We start from the raw sequence: 24,382 nt of genomic DNA on the forward strand, positions 1-24,382 counted from the left end.
TCTTACAGTAGTTCTTGGGGAGTGCCTAGTGTTACCCCCCTTTCTCCTCTCCTTGGGACACGCCACTCTAGCCATCTGTCCTGCTGTCCTGAGCACCTTGTCTCTCTTGTGCGACCACCGCCAGCTCTGACCCTTCTTACAGTAGTTCTTGGGGAGTGCCTAGTGTCACACCCCCTTTCTCCTCTCCTTGGGACACGCCACTCTAGCCATCTTTCCTGCTGTCCTGAGCACCTTGTCTCTCTTGTGCGACCATTGCCAGCTCTGACCCTTCTTACAGTAGTTCTTGGGGAGCGCCTAGTGTCACACCCCCTTTCTCCTCTCCTTGGGACACGCCACTCTAGCCATCTTTCCTGCTGTCCTGAGCACCTTGTCTCTCTTGTGCGACCACTGCCAGCTCTGACCCTTCTTACAGTAGTTCTTGGGGAGCGCCTAGTGTCGCACCCCCTTTCTCCACTCCTCTGGATACGCCACTCTAGCCATCTGTCCTGCTTTCCTGACCACCTTGCCTCTCTTGTGCGACCACCGCCAGCTCTGACCCTTCTTACAGTAGTTCTTGGGGAGTGCCTAGTGTTACACCCCCTTTCTCCTCTCCTTGGGTCACGCCACTCTAGCCATCTGTCCTGCTTTCCTGACCACCTTGTCTCTCTTGTGCGACCACCGCCAGCTCTGACCCTTCTTACAGTAGTTCTTGTGGAGCACCTAGTGTCACACCCCCTTTCTCCTCTCCTTGGGAGACGCCACTCTAGCCATCTGGCCTGCTTTCCTGAGCACCTTGTCTCTCTTGTGCGACCACTGCCAGCTCTCACCCTTCTTACAGCAGTTCTTGTGGAGCGCCTAGTGTCGCAGACTCTCCTCCGGACCTCTTCTTGTCCAACATTGAAGATGTTGATCCCGCAGTTCTCAACTAACCAGTATCTTTTCACTTTTCCCAGTTCAGTAGTGGGAGCAGCCCAGCATCACACGCCACTGTGTTTGCTCATGAACTCGGCCACAACCTCGGCATGAACCACGACGATAAAATCTGTGGAACCAAGTACATCATGTGCAGCTTTGACAGGTGAGGAGCCTGACTGTGGTGGGCCTAATGGGGGAAGGGGAGATGTCATTATAAGAATATGAAGGGCCAGGAGGTGTTTGGCACTGAAGGTGTAGGACCTTGGATAGAGGTGTCACTGGTTTGCCTATGGGTCACCTCGGCCCCTTCTGCACACCTCTGTAGTACCTCTACGACAGCTCCAATGCCGGCGATTGTGCACTTGCCCGCAGTGGGCTCTAATGCCAGTGCTGCACTAGTTCTGCACCACTGTCACAGCAGTGCAGTACAAGCCGCACTGCTTGGCCGCTTCCACCTTAGTAGAAGGCTCCACAGGTTTAGGCCATCCTGTCCATGATGGCGCCTCAAAAATGCGTGTTCGTTTGAATATCCCAATGGGCGCACAGCCACAGAGGTCTTGGGTAAGAATCCTGCTCTTTATTCGTTAGTGTGAGCTCTCCAAGGCCCCGCATTCTACAGGTCTCCTCCCACAGTTCCTGCTTTCCCTTGTCCTCCTATACTCTGTCCTTCCCACGAGTTGGGTGCAGTGGCAGAGCAAGAGAGGTTCCACTCAGATGCCCCCTGCGTCGCTTCCTGGTGCCCCTTCCATGCACTCGCGTCATAGCCCGATTCTCAAAACTCTCAGAGCAGCGCTTCACATGCTGCCATATCTTGTGTGTGCAGACATCGTGGATCTTTTGCAAAATGCTCCTGTATGCTGTTGCTGTCCTTGTAGCTAGGTCATTTTGTGATGTGTTACCTGTCACAGATGGCCTCAAAAACACAACAACTAACAAAGAAGGTCCCGGGGTTTTATTCATGTTTTTCTGGAGGTGCTCATTAAGCATTGTCTCTGCTGGGGGGCTCCCTCCACCCCAGCCCAGGCTCCCCTAAACCCTAGGGGATGGTCACTAGAGATTGGTAACCCCTATTTTCTAAACATTGACTGACTGGCTGGTCATGATGGTCTAAGGGCAAACCCCCTTTCTCTCGCCCTCTCTCGGTCAAAATCAGGTGAATCCTAACCCAGATCCCTCAGAAACCACAATAGCTTTCCAGCTAATACCCAGGGTTCGCTTGCCCTTTCCCTCTCACACCCTTATCCTCTCCTCTCCTCTCCCTCACTCTATCTCCCATCCTTCCTCCTGCTACTCCACCCTCCGCCTCTCCTCACTCTCTTCCTCACGCCCCCTCTTCCAACCCACCACTTTCCCTTGTTACTCCTCTCTACTACCAACCTCCACCCTCCAATCCTACTCTCCTCTACTCTTCCCTTCTACTACTCTCTTCCCACTCCACTCTCCTATTCTCTCACCCATCTCTCCACTTCTCGCCCCTTCTACTAACCACTACTACTCTCTCCTCCCACTCCACTCTGCTATTCCCTCCACTACTCTCCCCTTCTACTACCCACTACTACTCTCTCCTCCCACTCCACTCTGCTATTCCCTCCACTACTCTCCCCTTCTACTACCCACTACTACTCTCTCCTCCGACTCCACTCTGCTATTCCCTCCACTACTCTCCCCTTCTACTACCCACTACTACTCTCTCCTCCCACTCCACTCTATTCTCTCCACTTCTCTCCCCTTCTACTACCCACTACTTCTCTCCTCCCACTCCACTCTGCTATTCCCTCCACTATTCTCCCCTTCTACTACCCACTACTACTCTCTCCTCCCACTCCACTCTGCTATTCCCTCCACTACTCTCCCCTTCTACTACCCACTACTACTCTCTCCTCCCACTCCACTATTCCCTCCACTACTCTCCCCTTCTACTACCCACTACTACTCTCTCCTCCCACTCCACTCTGCTATTCCCTCCACTACTCTCCCCTTCTACTACCCACTACTACTCTCTCCTCCCACTCCACTCTGCTATTCTCTCCTTCATCTCTCCACTACGCCCCCTTCTACCCATGCCTACTCTCTTGCACTCCACTCTATTCTCTCCTCCCTCTGTTCCCTACTACTTCCACTGCTACACTCCACTACATTATCTTTCTACTGCACTCCACTCCACACTACTACACCCCTCCCCCCATACTCCACCCACTTTCTCCACAGTCACTTACCTTTCACTTTCCCAGTCACCCCAGTCACACTCCCCTACTCCCACCCTTAATCTCACTCACCTACCTTGCATGCACTCTCACACCCAAGTGCCACTTCTCTTAGCAGTCAATGCCTCACCTTGCACACACTCTTGACAATTCTCATCAATGCTCTGCTACACCGTCCTTCCCGTGCCTGCTCTCTTGCTCCTCCTGCTCCTCCATTGCAACCCACGCTGGCCTGCTCTTCCTGCCCCTTTCCATCCTTGCTCCCCCTCCTTCCTATTTCCCCTTGATCCTCTCCCTCCCCTCTCCCTCCTTCCCACTCTAACCCCCTTTCCCCCTTCCTTCCCTCCCCCTTCTCCTCCTCACCCCTCCCTCTTCCTCTCAGTTCTACTGCTCTGCTCTCCCTCTTCCCTCCAGTTTAATTTCTCTTCTCACTGTTTTGTTGGACGGATTCATTACTGTAATTTGCTACTGTTATAATGTTTTATGTATCAAGTTGTTAAAATGTTCAGCGCTTTGGTGTAAGGCGCTATATAAACAAAATAAATACAAAGACACCTAGTGGCATTATTGTGGTTAATATCCTGCAGAGGGGATGTTTAACTGGGTGTGATATTTTCCCTCCAGTCTGTATTTGTATTTTGGAGTTCTCTCCAATGTTCCCAGAGGTCATCCCAAAGGGTTGGACTCCAACAGCAATGGCCCACCCTTGGCCACCTGGGTGTTGGATCCCTAGGGGTTTCATAGGGAGAACACCTCTAGGTTTCTCACAGGTCCCAATTCTTTGGTACACTTCCTGAATGAACTCAACCCAGAAGGCATGGAAATCCAAATGGAGTCAGCCGTCGATATCCAGGACAAAGCCTGATCTTGCAAGGTCGCTACCACGGAACACCCAAGAGGAGCTGTGCGCCTAACCTCCAAAATAAGCTGAACAGTATTAAAGTTGAAGTATTTCTCATATATTAGTGTGTTCCAAGGTTCGACCATATAAGCCTCATAAAGAACACGCAGAAGGGCAAATGTTGTACAATAAAAAAGATGTATATGCCCCATATGCGTTACGCAAGAGTACATACATGGAGATGACCATATGTAGGGCATGACCGTTCAAACAGTGCCTGAGAGAGGGCCGCTTAATATATTAATTACATTCATAGTCTCACATTCTGTAAGCACTGATCACATAAACTTCACAAACTCCCAGCAAACACCACACACATCCCCACAGACCAATCACGCCCCACGCACCATCTCCAAATAGCCTCATTATAACCTATCACGTTGACATCAAACCCCATAGACTTCAGAGGGGGCTGCAGAAAAGATTAAGAGGTGGAAACAGATTTCCCTAAATATGGTTAGTTTAATACGAGTCTGATAAAATATATAAAAAACAACCTAGGCATGACTTATCCTCATGTGCAAGAAACTCAAGCTGGTTGGAGCAGCCATCTTTATCTGCTGGGAGGTGAGACATTCAACTAGAACATCCGTCTTTCGGATTTCTATGCCTCTCTGTCTAGTTCTGGTTCCGATAGCCTATCCGGCTATCAGCAGGTTTGTCATGTTCTCTATCTGCACTTCATGCAGTGGTCCATTCCTGTCCCTGCATCTCACCCCACCTCCGCATCTACTCCCACGTTGTAGTCTATCCATATTTGTCATCTCTGACCGTGGTCATCCCAAGAAAATGAACAACAGTCATAGAGTATTGGAGGCGCTCATTAACTAACAGCGCACACCACCAAGGGGGGATGGGGGATGGATCCGGAAAGCTCAGCCACTCTTAGAACAACCAATGTTGCTTAACATGATTTAATGGAACCTAAAAGGATTTAACCCCATAAAGAGACGGAAAATAATATTCAATGTTCACAAACTAAAAGCAAACATAGTTCTTGTTCGGAGGGTTTTTCAAATTATCTATCTTGGATAGGACTTGGAAAAGCCAACCAAGGGTTACCAGGGTTTCTTAAAACCCCAAATGAGCAAAGTCCCACGCTGTAGTAGCATGACCAAGGACGAAAGGGCACTGTTCTGTAGTACAGTTAACACCTATGGGAACCGGGAAGTAACAGGGAAGTAAAAGACCCACAGAAGTAAGTTCTAAAAATAACACTATTTTAAAACCAGACTACACTAAGGCACACTTTAAATATCATAAGGTAGGTACATACTTTAGCACACATGTACATCCCGCATCTGGTCACCAATATGGATTACACACGACTTTTAAAGGACTTTAGAACAGAACATAGACCGTTAATGCAAACTTTTCAAAGTAAGGAGCAAATGGTGTTATCTCGCAGGTAGGCCCAGTAACATGTAATAAACTGTAGAAGTGCAGCCCTAGCCTACCCCAAGTCTCTGAGACAGGGCCCAGAGTACTGAGGGAAATCTGTGGGATGAGGCACAGTATTCTTCCTCTGTCAGAGAGACTTCTTCCACTGTAACTACTCTGGTTATGGCTTATTGTCATTGTGTAATGTCTCTCACTCTGATATGAGATCCAAGGTTGTGAGATCTAACCTTAAAAGTTCAGAGCACATTATAAGAAAAGCAAGACCTTTACCCAAAGGTACAAGATAAAGGATTATGAAATTGTCTTCTCCACACCATCTTTCTTTGGAAAAGTTTAATCTCGCAGCCCCTCTGTGAAAAATATTAAGGGAATAAGATCTACCTTTAAAAAGATTGCTGAAGTTGAAAAACCTAACTTTTGTAGGAAAAGGTACAGGTCCCAGAATTGTAAAGGGTCTGAGACGAAGAAGATGGCTGAAGAGGCATGCAGGTATAGTAGTCAGGCAATCAATCCTAGCAGCCATTTTAGGAGTCAGGCAATTGAACCTAATGGCTCACACCTGCAGCCTGTTCAGCACGCCGGGAGGCATTAAAGGCTGCAGGCAAAGAGGAGGAGTAGTAGAAGGAGCTGGAACGAGGACTGGAAGGCTGGCTGGAGTAGCAGTATTATGGAAGGGTCACAAGGCTGGTACATCACAGGAACGTGGCAGGATGGAACGGATGCCGGAGCGTGGAGACAGCAGATTTCACCTGCAAGCTCTTAGAAGTCCTTTCCTGTCAATCTCCCAATTGCAGAGGCTGCACAGTGGAAGATGTGCAGAAGTCTGAGTTTTCCCCATGTGAGCCTCGTTGCAGTGATTAAAGAGCCATGAAATGCTGCAGGAGACGAGAGGCAGAAGGCGAGCCGATGGTCTCAGGAGAAAAGGAAACTCCCAAAGCCAGTGGCCGGATCAAAGACACCCGTGCTGGAGAGGGGCAGTGCAGAAGTAGCAGAAGAAGTGGAGAAAGTTGGGAAAGCAGTGCGACCCGCAGGCCCAGTGACAATGAAGCATAGCGTTCAGATGCACTGCGCGTGGCTTGCCTGTAACTGTAACCAGCTATTAATTGACTCACGTTGGAAGTGAATGCGAGAAAACCGTGACTGTTGTATTGAAAGTCTTCTCATCAATTAATTTGCAGCACTAGCGTATAACATTGAAGAGGATTGTTCAGGTGAGAATCTAACCCATTGTTTATATATCCAAGACTGTTTGTTATAAAATGCAGCAGTCGCATGTCTCGAAGTTAAGAGACCGCTTCCCAAACCTTTGCGAATACCGAACACTCTCCATACACGAGTTACAAGTAGCAGAGTAAGAAGGGAAATCGGTTGTGCCTAATTATCATTCCCGATATAAGCTTGAACTGCATTCTTTGCTATTATACGAGAAAGCAAGGTTTTGGGTCAACTTTAAACCTTAGAAACTGCCTGAAATATAATAATAATAATTTAGCATTTATATAGCGCTACGAACCCTCAGGCATCTGAGCGTTGTTTATTATTACCCACGGTGTGTGATGCTCATTTATCGACCTCTCGAAGGGTGAAAGGCTGAGTTTGGCCCTGCCGGGTTTCGAACCTGCATCAGCAGGCTCTGCACTGATACCAAAGCGAGCGCTCTACTCGCTATACTATTTGACCGGCAATAGGTTGATAGGTAATAGGTTTGATGGATTGTGTGTTCCTTATTATGTTTTCACCGTTAAGTCTGAACTCACGGATCCGAGGTGTTGGATCTCGATCTAGTTTCCGGTAGAACACCGGTTTGCTGAGTTGTAAGCCAACCTGAGTTTTATAAAAGGTTTTGTCCCACAGGACTACCCCACCTCCCTTGTCAGCAGGTTTGACGAGGAAAGAGTAGTTGTTTTGTAAAGTTTGTAAAGCTGTTCTCTTTACTTGACATATTATCTTTATGACGATTTTTGGTCTTAAGCAGGACTTGTATGTCTTCAACTACCCTATTTTCGAAAGCCCTAAACTTGTGAGTTAAAAGACACTAGGGGTAGTGTCTAATGCATTGAAACAGGCCGAAACATGTCGACAATCTAAGATGCCCACAGTAATAATTCTGGGTTCTTCCCTCTTGAAACTAAATGCTAACTAAGTGTCTTGGTTTGAAACTAAATGTTGATCTAGTATTAGTGCTGTTTCATCTAACTCCCCTTGTTGTTCTTTTCATTGTTGTGATTTGGTCCATTGTGTATTGTGGTCCCATTCGTGTACCTTGTTTTAGTCTATATTTTTATCTGTGTCAACCATGACAAAATAATGAAGTCTAAACGTCTGTTCATGTTACATCCTAAAGAATTTACTGTATCTTATGTGGTGATAATTTAATCAGTTTTTTGTAGAAGTATAGTGTGTACTCTATCACATCTTTTGTGTGTAATATGGGTCATTGTAACCATGTTTGTTTAGTTTGCAAGCATTATCACTCTAATTGTAAGGTGGCATTAAGAGGGGTAATCAGTCTCGCTGTTGTGTATATATACAAATTGTTAGTAGACAGTCACATCAAAGTGATATTGTGCTATGACTCCAAGGCAGCTGTTCTCAAAGTTCCATCATTAAGAGTGTGGTTGTGAAAGCAGAAGTAGTAGAACATCCTGACAAATATACCAGCTGTGAAGTTGTAACAGAAGAGGTTGTCAAGAAGTGTATATTATGGATAATCAACGAATATCGCACTTTCTATGGACTGACGATTTATCCAGAAGTAGAGACCAGGGATCATCATAACCAGGATTACCATTGGTGCTATTCTTCTTCCTGGAAGTTAGAAGGATATCTTTCATACAAGGATAAGGAGTGGCTACCAGTGGATTTTTGTTTGGTTGAACATTTGGAAGTGACTTTGAAGCCTGTGGAAGGGAGTTTACCCAGGAGAAGAGAAGGCCATAAGATCTTGTGTTTATATGGTTTATTCTACTGTGTTATATACTTTTCTTTGTATATTGGTTGTTTCGACTGAGGGCCACTTTTCCCATGCTACAGAATGTTGCCTTAGTCTTTAGACTAGGTAGGGAATTCCTCTGTAGAGTAGGGCAAGCAAGATATTATTTAATTATATTTTCTTTAATAAAATGGCCTATTTTGAGGAATCTACAAGCAGTTGTCCGCCTCACATTATTGACCCCTCACACTTCCCTACTGTTCCTTCGCATGTTGCTTTTTTAGGAGCATTCACAAAATGGATGGACTAAATCAACAAAAAGCCTACAAAGGCATTAAAAATTAAATCGTTGCATAATACTTTAATACAGAAATCAAACAGATGATAAAACACTGAGGGGTTCACCTCTTTAAAAGATATTGCAAAAAGGAATACTTTTGTAAACCACTGTCTACATATTTTACAAACACTTTCCACATCTTCGACGAGATGAACCTAGCCAGAAAGTGTTTAAAATGATGATCATACAGATCAGGGCTGAGCGATATATATCTCGAGTTTTGGAGTTCACGGCCTGCTTGACCCTTCCGAGTCTGGCTTCACACCTCTCCATGGAACTGAATCCTCCCAGGTCTCTATCTGGGATGACCTGAAAAGAACAGACTCTGAGGGCTGCGCTGAGCTCATCCTCCTTTACCTCTCAGCAGCCTTCGACACGATTAACCACTCTATCCTCACGAACAGACTTTGACATAGGCATTTGGGACTCTGAACTCAGATGGATCTCCTATTTCCTTTTTGACCACTCTCAAATCGGCTCTCTCCATCCTTTCACATCTGCCCCCTGCCCAGTCCCCCAGGGAGCCTCGCTTTCCCCCTTCTCTTCAACCTCTAACTTTCACCTCTCCCAAAGCTCATGTATTCATGCAGTCTCACCAGTTACAACTATGCCGACGACACTTAGATCATCCTCAAGATTTCCAACCCCCCCTCCTCACCCCTCCTAGACCTGGCATCCTGCCTCTCAGACATTGACCTCTGGATGACAAGCAACCGCCTGCTCCTCAACCCCAGAAAAACTGACATCCTAATCTGTGTCAAAAAAGCTCTAATTCCCCAACCTATCTCTTAGCCGCATTCGTTACGACCTGCGCCCACTGAATCCTCTCGGTCAAAAACCTGGGATGCACTTTTAGCTCAGAGCGGACCCTCTCTCCTCACATCAACGCATTCTCCAGATTGTGCATCTTCCACCTCCACATCCCGGCCGCATCCTCAAGCAGATTTGTCCTGATCTCTCCCATTGAGTTTTCGCAATTATGGCCATCATCCTCTAGTAGTTAGACTACTCTAACTCCCTTTACCTAGGCATGCCTGCATACCAACTGAGAAAGCTCCAACGGATGAAAACCTCTCCTCGCACTCTTCCCCCAGAGAACACATCTTCCCCCACACCCGGGACACTCCACTGCCTGCTATAAGGGGGAAACCTATGCTGGACCCTAACTCCCCAACCAACTATAGGCCCATCACCACAGTGCCCTTTCTATTACACATTTTAGATTGAGTGGCTAATGTACAAATTCAGAATTACCTTGAAAAGCACAATCAGGATTCAGACCCGGCCACGGCACCGAAACTGTCATGATGCCTACCCCCAAGGAGCCAGGCCCAGCCCAGCAACCACAGAGGCAGACATCATTTTCCCCAAGGACGTCTCAGCGGGCCCAAGTTGGGGCCTTTTGGACGCAGTCCTGGCGCCTTCGGCGCCAGGCTCATTCTGGACCCCAGTCCTGGCGCCTTAGGCGCCAGGCTCATAAAGCAAGACATGTGTGTAAGTATTTTAATGTGCACTTACCTGAAGCAGACCGTGCTGCTACATCCAGGCCCTCTTGAGGACTGAATGGGACTACTTTATCTTTTGGACTACTTTATCACTCGGGTGTGGTCAGAGGAAGAATACATACCTGAGTGGAAGGATACATACCTGGAACTACTTTACAGGCTATTTAAACCACACCCGAAGAGCAGCACATGCTTCGCGTTGTTCTGCATCTAGCAGCTGGACGCTCACCGTGTTTGCTCCTGCATTCGGACTTCTGCCACGCCTGCCAGCATCCTGATCACCTACAAAGGAAGAGAAAGAGAGAATAGGAGAAGGAAAAGACTTTACCTGCAAGATCCGCATTCCGGAGTCAGCTCGCCGACGATCCTGCAAAGGAAGACACTTAATTTAAAAGCACATCGCATCGACCGCCGCAGCGCCGCATTCCACTCACCTTCACAGGGCGCCTCCATATTCAGCAGCGATCACCCGGATTCGCAGCCATGCTTCCACGCCTAGGGAGAAAAAGACAAGAGCAAAGGTGAGAGAGAGAAGGGAATGAGGAAACCTAAACCTCCATGTTAAGACTTACCTGTTGGGTCATTCCCTCTTCATTTCGGGTCCGCGCCGCATCCAGGCGTTTCCGGACCCCGGCCCCTATGGGGAAAAAGACATTAGCATCAATGAGCGAATGAAAACACATTACCCAAAAACGCTCATCTAGACTTACCTGATTTCTACAGGGATTGCACCTCGCATCTCAGGTCGGTGCCTTTTCCCCGGCATTCCGTACCCCGGCCCCTATGGGGAAAAAGACATTGACATTAGCATATTGATGCAAGGACAAAAGAGGAACCTTTCAAGGAACTTACCTGGAAGCCAAGCAAGTTTGGTTCTCATAAAACCAAGAATCCAGTGAAGTAACTGGATACCAACGCGCCCCTGCATCAGAAGCAGGAAGGAGAGCTCGCCCTTCAAGACCCTAAGGTGAGACGCCACGGGAAGCACAGAAGGGTTTTGAGGAGGGTGAGAGGGGAAGGGGGAGGCTGGTAGCATTCCCCGCAGACAGTTAATCCCTTATTCTCGCCTACAGAAGGATACTTTTGCAAGCCGGACAAGCAGGAGTTGGGAGTCCGGTCCAGTCCATCTTCTGAGCCCCGCGCAACACCTTAGAAGAGGTCACAGCAGCACGATCCTGGCCAGCGCCTCCGTGGGAGTCAGGTGAGCGTAACAGAACGCGAAGCCTACCCACAATTTCCCACCCGGGCGCTATGGAGACTTCTGAGACAGACCAGCTGGCCCAGCTGTGGGGGGGAATTAAGGGCAGAGGTACACTCAGCTCGCCAAGAGACTAATGCCCTCAAAAGAGAACTCATTCTCTCCAAGGAACAAACTGATGACCTGGCCAAACGATTGCTACAGAGTCAGGCTGGACAAATTCCTTTACCTAGTCCCGGGGGAATTTCCACTTCGTTGGGTTCGAGTAACCCTGTTCAGATCAATCTGCCGGGATCCATGCCTTTAGCACCGCCTGAACGTTTTGCGGGGGACCCAAAGAAATATGCCATTTTTATGAACCAATGTCGCTTACATTTTATATGCAGACCAAGAGCCTTCCCTGATGATAGGACCAAAGTGGCCTTCGTGTTATCGTACCTAAGTGGCTGTGCTGCCGATTGGTCTGTTCCCTTGGTGAACCAGAACGATCCAATTCTCCAGGATTTTCAGGGCTTTCAGGCCAGCATGGAAAGGTTGTTCGCTCGACACTCGCAGGGACAGGCCCTTGACAACAAACTGCTATCTCTACGACAAGGTAGTCAAGATCTTTTGTCTTATATAGCCTCCTTTAACAGACTGGTGGTGGAAACCGGATGGCCTGAAAATAAAAGGATCACTTTATTTCACCGGGGTCTGCGCGGAGAGCTAAAAGACATTCTGGCCCAAGTAGTGAATCCACCCCAAGGCTGCGCAGAATATATTGACTTTGTGGTACAACTGGATCACAGACTTCAGAATAGGAAAGCAGATCGGTCCAAGTTTGAAACCCGAGTACCGATCAGAACCCTCGTAAACCCCAGGAATACCGAAGCTTCGGAACCTATGCAAATAGGGGGAGTTAAGGGGCCGTTAACTCAGAAGGAACGTGAGAGAAGGCGACAAAAGCAACTATGCCTCTATTGCGGGGCTTCCGGTCACTTTCTTCGTGATTGTCCGGTAAAACCTCCTAGGAAGGTGGTTGGTGCCTCTGACAACAACTTAATGGAACCTGTTTCGGGAAACGACCTGGCTCGACAAGCGTAGAGGTCCACTTGCCGAGCTTGAAAACGAACTCTCTGACCTCGCATTTTGTCTTGCCAATGGTGCTCGTGGATCCAAAAAAGCCCCAACGGTTGCATGCCATCAAAGCATACGTCAACAGCGGAGCTATCGGAAACTATGTGGACCGCGAATTGGCCTCCAGGGTGAACCTTCCTCTGCATCCAAAAATAAACCAGGATGTCATTACTACGGTTGATGGTACCGAAATAGCCTCTGGGCCGGTAACGCATTCCACCACAGAAGTGACACTTGTGAGTCAGGATGGACATCGGGAAGCAATAGTGTTTGATATAATCAAGGCTCCACAATTTCAAGTAATCCTCGGAATTCCTTGGTTAGAAATACACAATCCTCGAATAGACTGGCGAGCAAAGAGAATAACTTTTCCAGATTGTGGTCCCACTTGTTACCCTAGAAATCCAGCTATTGGTTTAGCCACAGTAACCCCCACCACTGTTCAACTACCGGCAGAATACCTTGAATACCAGGACGTTTTTCAGAAAACAGGCTAACACGCTACCCCCTCATCGTTCTTACGATTGCCAGATCGATCTAGTTCCCAATGCTCAACCGCCGTGTAGTAGGATTTACGCTCTCACTGAACCTGAAAACCAACATTTGCGTCAGTATTTGGATCAGTACCTTGCCAATGGCTTTATTCGCCCATCAAAGTCCCCGGTCTCTTCCGCTTTGTTCTTCGTGCCTAAAAAAGAAGGAGACCTTAGAACTTGTATTGACTACCGCGCTTTAAATCAGATAACGATAAAGAATCGTTATCCCCTGCCTCTGATCCCTGAACTTCTTGATCAAGTAAAAGATGCTCGTATTTACACCAAGTTAGATCTCCGGGGAGCTTATCACCTAGTGCGAATAAAAGAAGGTGACGAGTGGAAGACAGCTTTCCGCACCAAATACGGGCTCTTCGAATATCAGGTTATGCCCTTCGGTTTGTCCAACGCGCCTGCAGCTTTTGAATTCTTCATGAACGATGTTCTGTGAGAACTTATCGATGTTTGTGTCATCGTATACATCGACGACATCCTGGTGTACTCATCTTCTGAGTCAGATCATCGAAAACATGTTCGAGCAGTTCTAGAGAAATTGCGCCAGCACAAACTATTTGCCAAGCTGGAAAAGTGTGTTTCATACCACTGAGGTTGAATTCCTCGGATTTGTTCTGACTCCTAAAGGAATTCGAATGGATTCACGAAAGGTGGACGCCATCCTCAAATGGCCATCTCCCGGTTCAGTGAAAGGGGTTCAGAGTATGCTTGGCTTTGCCAACTTCTATCGAAGATTCATCCCAGAGTTTTCACGAATAGTCCAACCCATTACTGCTCTTTTACGTAAGAATAAACATTTTGAATGGACTCCAGAGGCCGAACAAGCCTTTCAAGACCTAAAGACCAAATTCACTTCCGCACCTGTGTTAAAGCACCCGCGTCCTGATCTCCCGTATATTGTTGAAACTGACGCATCCAGTTTAGCCATGGGAGCTGTCCTGTCGCAAAGGGATTCGAAAACTAACCAGCTACACCCTGTAGCCTTCTGGTCCAGGAAATTCTCAGCTCCTGAAATTAATTACGCAATTACCGACAAAGTGTTACTGGCCATTAAATCTGCTTTTAAGGCTTGGCGTCATTACCTCCTCGGTGCAAGACACACCATCACTGTAATTACGGATCACAGAAATTTGCAGTATTTAAAGACGGCCAAAGCCCAATCTTCACGACAACTCCGATGGGCTTTATTCTTTGCAGAATTTGATTTTGTAATTACCTATCGCCCTGGCTGCAAGAATGGCAAAGCGGACGCCTTATCCCGGATTGGCATGGAAGAACCCAATTCGTGTTTAGAACCTGTGCCGATAATACCTGAACAAAGAATCTTAGGTTTGACTTCATTGCAAACCATCGAGGACGTTGGAACTCGAGTCAAACTACTTTTTGACCCTTCAGCCTTACTGGAATGGACTCAAAAGGGTCCCCACTTCACCGTTAAGGATAACTTACCGTACTTCCAAGAGCGGTTATTTCTGCCAAGTAAGGAATTGCAAGAACTAGTTATTGCTCATTATCATGAATCGTTAATGGAAGGACACCCTGGTATCGCTAAAACGGAAGAAAAGATCAAACGCCAATTTTGGTGGCCTTCTTGGAGAAAAGACATAAAGTCTTTTGTGATGTCTTGCGGAGTTTGCGCCCAAAATAAAGGTCAAAGGAACAGGCCAGCCGGCCTACTTCAACCCTTGGAGATTCCACCGGCACCTTGGCACACCTTGTCTATGGACTTCATTACGGACCTGCCTCCGTGTGGTGGTTACAACACTATCCTAGTAATCGTGGATCTGTTTATCCCTCTAAAAGGATTGCCTTCAGCTTCCATCCTGGCCAAGGAATTCCTGGAGAATATAGTTCGAATACATGGTTTCCCTTCCGTACTAGTCTCAGATCGTGGAAGTCAATTCATTTCCCATTTTTGGAGGAAGTGTTGCCAATTAGCACAAATAGATGTGCGATTATCCACCAGCCACCACCCCCAGACCGACGGACAAACCGAGAGGACAAATCAGACTCTCGAGCAATATCTTCGGTGCATGTTGCACCAATCCGAGTACAATTGGAAAGACATTCTTTGGATCGCAGAATATGCATACAACAATTCTATGCATTCCGGAACCGGTCAAACTCCTTTTTATACTTTGTATGGTCACCATCCGCGAACCTCTGACCTAGATCCACCTCTGACCCTGGAAATGCCCGCAGTAAATCATCTGCATTCCACAATAACCCGAGCCTTCAAAGAAGCTACAACTCATTTACAGCAAGCCAAGAAAAAGTACAAAGAAAACGCTGATTTGCACCGAAGTAAAACACCTCCTTACCAAGTAGGAGACCAGGTTTGGCTAGCAACTAGACATTTATCTCTCAAGGGCCCACGAACTTTCAATCCCAGATTCATTGGGCCTTACCCCATCAAAGCCATAATCAACCCAGTGGCCTTCAAACTGGATTTGCCTTCCAACATGCGTATTCATCCCGTTTTTCACGCATCACTTTTGAAACCGGTACAACCAGGAACCCGACTGTCCAAGCCTCCAGATCCTATTCAAATTGATGGGGAATTAGAATTCGAAGTGAAAGACATTTTAGACTCCAAAATGTTAGTCAAAACTCTTCTATCTTGTTGACTGGAAGGGTTATGGACCTCATGAGAGATCGTGGGAGCCTAGTAACCATATTCACGCACCTCGATTAATACGAAGGTTCCACCGTAGATTCCCGAACAAGCCAAAAACCCCGGAGGAAACAACCTTGGGAGGGGCCTTGTGGGGGGGTACTGTCATGATGCCTACCTCCAAGGAGCCAGGCCCAGCCCAGCAACCACAGAGGCAGACATCATTTTCCCCAAGGACGTCTCAGCGGGCCCAAGTTGGGGCCTTTTGGACGCAGTCCTGGCGCCTTTGGCGCCAGGCTCATTCTGGACCCCAGTCCTGGCGCCTTAGGCGCCAGGCTCATAAAGCAAGACATGTGTGTAAGTGTTTTAATGTGCACTTACCTGAAGCAGACCGTGCTGCTACATCCAGGCCCTCTTGAGGACTGAATGGGACTACTTTATCTTTTGGACTACTTTATCACTCGGGTGTGGTCAGAGGAAGAATACATACCTGAGTGGAAGGATACATACCTGGAACTACTTTACAGGCTATTTAAACCACACCCGAAGAGCAGCACATGCTTCGCGTTGTTCTGCATCTAGCAGCTGGACGCTCACCGTGTTTGCTCCTGCATTCGGACTTCTGCCACGCCTGCCAGCATCCTGATCACCTACAAAGGAAGAGAAAGAGAGAATAGGAGAAGGAAAAGACTTTACCTGCAAGACCGCATTCCGGAGTCAGCTCGCCGACGATCCTGCAAAGGAAGACACTTAATTTAAAAGCACATCGCATCGACCGCCGCAGCGCCGCATTCCACTCACCTTCACAGGGCGCCTCCATGTTCAGCAGCGATCACCCGGATTCGCAGCCATGCTTCCACACCTAGGGAGAAAAAGACAAGAGAAAAGGTGAGAGAGAGAAGGGAATGAGGAAACCTAAACCTCCATGTTAAGACTTACCTGTTGGGTCATTCCCTCTTCATTTCGGGTCCGCGCCGCATCCAGGCGTTTCCGGACCCCGGCCCCCATGGGGAAAAAGACATTAGCATCAATGAGCGAATGAAAACACATTACCCAAAAACGCTCATCTAGACTTACCTGATTTCTACAGGGATTGCACCTCGCATCTCGGGTCGGTGCCTTTTCCCCGGCATTCCGTACCCCGGCCCCTATGGGGAAAAAGACATTGACATTAGCATATTGATGCAAGGACAAAAGGGGAACCTTTCAAGGAACTTACCTGGAAGCCAAGCAAGTTTGGTTCTCATAAAACCAAGAATCCAGTGAAGTAACTGGATACCAACGCGCCCCTGCATCAGAAGCAGGAAGGAGAGCTCGCCCTTCAAGACCCTAAGGTGAGACGCCACGGGAAGCACAGAAGGGTTTTGAGGAGGGTGAGAGGGGAAAGGGGGAGGCTGGTAGCATTCCCCGCAGACAGTTAATCCCTTATTCTCGCCTACAGAAGGATACTTTTGCAAGCCGGACAAGCAGGAGTTGGGAGTCCGGTCCAGTCCATCTTCTGAGCCCCGCGCAACACCTTAGAAGAGGTCACAGCAGCACGATCCTGGCCAGCGCCTCCGTGGGAGTCAGGTGAGTGTAACAGAAACAGCCTCGGTAGATCTAAAAATCCAAATGGATCAATTCAGAGACAGAGGCAACCTCGCCATCCTCCTCTTACTGGACCTCACGGCAGCCTTTGATTTGGTGAATCACAACATCCTATGCTGCCGCCTAGCCAGCGATGCCCACTTCCCACACAATGGCATAAGCTGGATTGAATCATTCCTGTCAAATCGATCCATGAGTGTTCTTCCTTACAGTGGCTGCACCCCCCTCCTTGGGCACGTGCTGGGTCTCACATGGATCTTGTGTCTCCTCCTCGCTTTGATCGACTTGACAAACTGGGTGTCACATACACAAGCTACGCTGACGACACCCAGGTACTCGTACCTATTACAGGCAATCACAATGCAGACTCCAAATCCCCGAACAACATCTACTCTGCCATCAAAGCCTGGATGGCACAACATTAACTCTGTCTTAATGACGATAAAACAGAGATTCTGATCATGGGCAGCCCATCCAGGTTGAAGAGCCTCCCATCCACCTACATATCCTTTGATATTGATGGGAACATAATCACAGTGGCCAAAGAGGTCAAAACCCTGGGGGTTTACCTTGACTCTGCACTAACTCTCACCCAACAAGTCAACACCATAACATCAGCCTCTGCTTACACAGCAAAACTCATCACCGCCTGCAAACCTCTACTAACCGTAGAGAACCGCATCACTCTGGCCAGAGCGTTGATCCTCTCCAGGATTGATTACTGTAACGCCATCTTTGCAGGCTCTTCAACCAAAAACATCTCCAAACTCCAGACTTTCCAAAAGAATTCTATTCGAGCGGCACGCAGCATGCTTAAATCAGCTCACATAACTACCACCAGAGGAAATATCCATTGGCTACCAGTTAGAGACAGGATCAAATTCAAAATACTCTCACTTGCACACAAATGCCTGTCCAACACCCCCCCTTGCTACCTCTCCAACCATATAACTAAAGCACAACCATCTAGACCTACCATGTCAGCTTAATTGGGCCAGCTGACCACTCCGAGATACGAAAGACAAAAAGCAGGAGGCACCAGATTCCCGGTCCTCGCAGCCAACTGTGGAATGCTGTGCCCACAGAGCTCACGATCGACCCCCTCACTTAGGTCATTCCGCAAAATACTGAAAACCTGTCTCTTCAACCAAGATATCAAAAACTGCCACTACACGCACATCATGATGTGGAACTAAGATGAAAAAAAGCTAAATGTAACTTGTGTGTATTCGCATTCTGCATTTGACGAAGCCCTGAAGTAACTGGATGTAACCAATTCCTTATGCACAAGATTAAGACCAAGTTTGAAAGTAACTGGATGTAACCAACTCTTTATGTACATGATCAAGACTAAACGTGAAAGTAACTGGATGCATTCAATTTCCTTATTCACAAAACCAATTATAAGTGACTGTAACCATATTCTTAAGCACAAGCGCCCAGATGCCCAAAGGTTAGGTGCGCGATATAAATGAAATAAATAAACAGTAAAGACAGACACAAGTGATCACAGTTCAAGGGTGTTTATTGAACATTGAATGCAGGGTGAAAAAACGCCTAATCTAAGCCTAAATCTAAAATGGGAGCAAGCGTCGACCATCAAATGAAAATAAGGCAGGGGAATCGGACAGGAAGACTGGGAGTACGGGATTTAATCTGGGTTGAGGTAGTACAGATACATTTTAATCTGCTTCTTAAATAATACCAGATTCCCAGTCAGGCGGATACGCCTGGGGAGTGAGTTCCAATGAAGAGTAGCCTGGACGACAAATGTCCCCCCAAAACGCACCAGCTTGTATCTCGCTTGGTCAAAGGTGGGGGAAGTCAGAAGAGCGGAGTGGTCTCCCTGATGTGTGTCTTCACTCAATCCTTTAGGTATGTGGGACAAGCATTGGTAAAGCATTTGAATGACAATGCCAGGATCTTGTGCGTGATCCTATCTTGTACAGGCAGCCAGTGTAACGTCCTACGCGGATCGGACACATGAGCGCATTTGGACCTGCTACGAATAGCTCAGACTGAGCTATTCTGTGCAACTGGGAGTGCTTGAATATTCAAGCATGTTGTTCCAGTTAGAAGACTGTTGAATAGTCCAGTCTGGAGTTTATTAGCACAGAGGCCAGCAGTGCGCAGTTCTTGATAGTGAAGAATGGGCGGATGTAATTAAATAGCTTGGAGATGAGACCACAGGATGATCCAATATAGGAAACATGGGGCCTTATGGTCAACTCATCATCAAGAACAAGCCCTAGTGTTTTTACTTTCTTGGACACATTGATGATGTTACTCACAATGCAGTAATTGTTGTAGGCTGGGGCCAGTCTGTTTAGATGGATTCGGGAGGCCACAATCAAGAGCTCAATCTTATCATGCTGGCGTCTTGTCGTGCTGGGGAAGCTCGAGTGTGCTGTGCTCCAAGGTCCACAGGTTGCCAAACCTTACAACTAATACATAAAGGGTGTGGGATAGTTTCCAAGAAAAGAAAGAAGTGTTCACAATATAATATGTCCGGATGCGGTAGCCTGGGTCTCCCTTCCCCACGTTTGGAACACGGGGTAAGGTGGGACATTGGAGCACAGCACACACTCGAGCTTCCCCAGCACGAGACCACAGTTCAGCTTCAGTTATCAGGTTCTTAGATGGCCAAGTTTCCTTTACCAAAGGTCTCTTGCCTTTGAGGGCCTGATGTATTCAACTAACAAAACAAAAGTTCCTTCAACAAACAAATGAAGTTCAGTTTCCAATGTTGGTTGGGTGATGGGTTCACCCCTGGGTGCCGCTCTTCCGGGCGCTGACCCCTCTTTACTCTCAGCCTCCCTCCTCGGGGTTCACTATGGCTTTTCCTTCTTTCACAAAGCTTGAATGTCTTTTTTAAACCGTTCCAGTGGACATCCCTCAGCCAGGTTCACTTTTGTCAGCACACTGTTTCCTGGGACTTTAGACTTTGCCCCTCCTTAATCTGCATCCCTCGGTCGGGTTCACTCTTACCATCACATTCACTTTGCTTTCAATGATTGGAGGATTCACTTCCCTTACTTTCTCTACAGTTCTTATGCCAAAGGCTTTCGACTGTACAGGGATTTTGCTTGACCCTCCTGTATGACCATTTTGACCTAACTTGATGGCTCTCCTATGGCCTTCTGGTATCTGTAGTTTCTCTCAGATGGGGATCGACCAGAGTCTCTTGATTCAGCTCCCACGTGGTGCCGGTTCTCCTGTAACTGGTCTCCCCTTAACACTTTTACAGTTCTTTGAACTTGGTTCAACTTGCCACTTTGTTACTCTCATTCACCACAGCTCGCTTGGCTTTCCTTTTTTCGGAGTCAAGGGTGGTACCACAGATGCAGGAATCTCCCTTGTTCCTGCTTTTTGGCATAGGCTTGCCCGTGTACCGTTAACATCTGCTACAAGACACTTGTGCTGTTGTTCGCGGTCTTATGTCCCCTTCCACAAAGGTTCTGTGTGCCTGGGGTGAAAAGGGCAAGTTGCTACTCTCCTCGCTACCTTCTCGATTCCTGCCTCCTTTCTCCTTCTCTTGAACTGATGTGCCTGGTTAGCCGTCTCATTGTGCTGTCTCCCGTGCTCGTACTGTGCTCTCTTGCTCCAGCTTTTATCCCTGTGGGGAAGGGAAAGAGCCATCAGGTGTGTGTGATTCTGATCAAATGCCTTGTATTGGGACATGTCAGGTACACGGCTCTTGTGTTAGTCTGTTCTCTTGCGTGTTGTGTGAAAGTGTTTGTGTCGGAAAAGGGGACGGGGCAGTGTTTTTCAATGTCCTACATAGTAGGATGGGGAAGAAGTGTTGAAGAAAGGGGGATACCACGTCTCACCCGTCGGTCGATCTCGCACTCCCCGAGGTCCCCCATCTAGGTGATCCTCCCTCACTGGTCCACCCCCAAGAACTGGATCCAATAACGATGGCCGTGTCCTGGTCACCTGGATGACAGATCCCCGGGGACTAGCCACAGAGACACCTTCAGGTGTCTCACACTGCCCAACGGCCAATGGTTCTCCTCCAAATCCATGTGCATTACCCACCGCACAATTCACAAAGGCCCAGACTACTTCCAAAACAAGCTCACATGCTACCATCCCACCAGAAGCCTCAGATCCGTCACTGCACGCCCCCTTGTAGTCCTTCCTTTCAAGTTCTCCAGATTACGAGGTTCTTGTTTCTCTGTCCTTGCACCAACTTTCTGTAGCTCCCTCCTTCTCGCTCTCTGCCTCATAGAGGATCATCTGACCTTCAGGAAGCCCTCAAAACCTGGCTTTTCCCCCTGACTTCCTAATCCCACCCCCTCACCTCTCTGTGCCCACTCCCCGCCACTCGCACACACATTTCATCCTCCAGTCAACCCCTGCACTTAAAATGCAATTTGGGAAAATCCCGCTGATCATCCCATAGGAGAACCATCTGGCACCTCGGACCCCTCGCTCGTGGTTGGCACTGCATGTATCTCTAATTCACCGGAGGGTGGGCCGTGCCGCCGCATGTAATGGGGTCCTTGTTTTCGCACTAGAAGGAACAAGGGATGGCACCCTCTCATCTTTAAGAAACCTCTCAGAGGGTGAGTAGTATGCATTTATCTAGCACTTAGCTCGCTTGTGAAACGAAGCACTGCTCCTTGTACATAGATGGAAGCCAGGAAGTAGATCTTGTTTGTGCAGAAAACCCATTCCTCCCCTCGCACACCATACCTTCTCAAATTAGCAGAAGGCACGGGCTCACCCCACACACCCTGCACTCACATATAGCACAAACACATTGCACATCCCCTCTGCCATAAGAATGAATTTACTTTCAATGACAAAAATGTGACCTGTAGCTTCCACATAACTCTCCTTAAACGCAACCCCCCACCCCTTTAGATCATAGTCTACCTGCACTGCGCTCATACACACTCTATCTAGACATGGGTGACTAGCAGGGTGTAGGCCACCCTTGCGTAACTTCAATGGCTGAAATGCACACACACCTAATAGCATCTCTCAATTCTCCCAAATGTTTGGACTCCGGTCCCTCCGAGGGCGCTAATGAATAAATTAATTTGCACGTTATTTGGATCAATGTCTTATAAATAAAGATGTTTGTGACATCCCACATGTAATTGGGGGCTTACAACTGAGCATGTAACCCACATAAACAATATTGAGATATATATCATCTGTCGCTATTTGGCACAAACATATCAAGAAAAGACTTTTGGTAAATGATTGTGCAAATAAACACAGATCTCTAAGATGACTCCATTGTGTGATATCTTGGGAGCACAGTCCTGTGTGTGATATCTTAGGAGCACAGTCCTGTGTGTGATATTGGAGAACAGTCCTGTGTGTGATATTTTAGGAGCACAGTCCTGTGTGTGATATCTTAGGAGCACAGTCCTGTGTGTGATATCTTAGGAGCACAGTCCTGTGTGTGATATCTTAGGAGCACAGTCCTGTGTTTGATATTGGACAACAGTCCTGTGTGTGATATCTTAGGAGCACAGTCCTGTGTGTGATATTGGAGAACAATCCTGTGTGTGATATCTTAGGAGCACAGTCCTGTGTGTGATATTGGAGAACAGTCCTGTGTGTGATATCTTAGGAGCACAGTCCTGTGTGTGATATTGGAGAACAGTCATCTCCTTTTGCAAAACGGTGATCTCACTCATCCTGGCACCTGAATGGCCCGCAGCCTACAAACATTAGAAATCCAAGCAGATGGTGCCACCTGTATCCATGACGCTGCATATGTACCGCTGGTCATACTCCCATTATGCTTCCTGGGCATGGAGGCCACTGAGGACCCTGTGGCTTTCCGGAGATCTGTAACGAATCCCACAATGCTGTTACTTCTCCCCGGGAGGGGGGCCCTACCTATGGGACTAGGGTGGTGAGGCAGCTATGCGATATTCCCCCTGGGAGAGTTACTCACTGAGGATCCCATGGGTGCCCCCCCCCCCCTATGGGAGAAGTGAGGACTGTTGAAGGAGAACGCGGTATACACACCTTCATGCTGTCAGACACGAGTCATCCGGCTCTACTTACAGCCCTCGGATGCCTCCATCCTCTTTCTCCTCTGGCATCCACTAACTTCCTTATGCATAGTAATTATGTATGTCAGGCAGATGATGCTATGACGAGAAAGAGTGCATAGGGATGACTAGAAAAGCACTGCCACGAGGAAGAGCAGGGCGATGCAGAACCCTATGCGGGACGGATACAAACATGCTAGCTTTTGCAAGCTAGGAAGAAACCAGGACATAAGAACTGACAAGGGACTCTCCTCGAAGTCTGTCCTGCCCAAGAGCAGCTCCACACCATAGAGTGGAGCGCTGTGGAGAGGTCCCGCGGCTGACCCAAATGCATTTAGCAGAGAGGCTGAGAACGACAAAGTGGGGAAGAACCACGACTTACTTGGTTGTGGGAGAAACTGTCGTCCGGTGGCAGATAACCAGGCAGTAGAGTGGCGCAGGCGAGACCCGATGCATGGAGAGAAGCCAGTGTGGTGGAGTTGCTGAGAGCCCAGGGAAAGCTGCAGAAGCGTGCCAGTGTTGCCAAGGTCTGGAACCCTTGCATACCAAGTACAAAGGTACGCAGAGGGGGACCGGTAAGGCACAGGGAGACCCCAGAGCCTGTGGTTGAAAAGAAATGCATATCCATGTTCCCCATCCCAGTGGGAGCGAAGACAGAGACCAGTTGAGAATGGAGGGGGTGAAAGAGCACCCCAAAGAAACAGAAAGAGAAGCCTGGCAGGAGAGGGAACCCAGCCTAGTTAAGAGACATTGCGGAGATAAGAGGCAACAAGGACCCGAACATCAAGACATCAGTTGGTAACGGAGGGGGGCTAGAGCACCTCAAAGAGATTGAAAGAGAGGCCTGGCAGGAGAGCAAACTGGACCTAGTTGAGAGATGATATATAGTTGAAGGGGTCTGGGTCCTCCAGAACAAGACGAGAAATCCAGGGGAGGAGAAGCTTTGGCACAAGTCATGAGAAGCCCCGAAGAAGGGAGTCCTACCCTTTGGCAGAAGATAGAACTGTGATAAATAAGACTTTGTAAAGAGAACCCGAGAAACGCACGGGGAAGGGAGACGCCTTCCCAATATTGTTTTTGATCTTGGAACTTTGAACTGCTTTAAGCATCCCAAAGAAAGGA

General features: G+C 47.9%; 1 protein-coding gene across 1 annotated transcript in view; it reads left to right on the forward strand.

The window, feature by feature from the left end:
* LOC138473339 (disintegrin and metalloproteinase domain-containing protein 9-like) overlaps positions 1-24,382 on the forward strand; it is a 526,235-nt gene that overhangs the window by 288,844 nt on the left and 213,009 nt on the right. The window contains exon 11 of the mRNA XM_069612014.1: positions 933-1,057. Within this exon, the coding sequence (XP_069468115.1) occupies positions 933-1,057 (125 nt within the window). The remainder of the gene's footprint in view (positions 1-932; positions 1,058-24,382) is intronic.

This window comes from Ambystoma mexicanum, chromosome 8 (assembly GCF_040938575.1).
Source record: "Ambystoma mexicanum isolate Mex_15411 chromosome 8, UKY_AmexF1_1, whole genome shotgun sequence".
NCBI classification, from domain to species: domain Eukaryota; kingdom Metazoa; phylum Chordata; class Amphibia; order Caudata; family Ambystomatidae; genus Ambystoma; species Ambystoma mexicanum.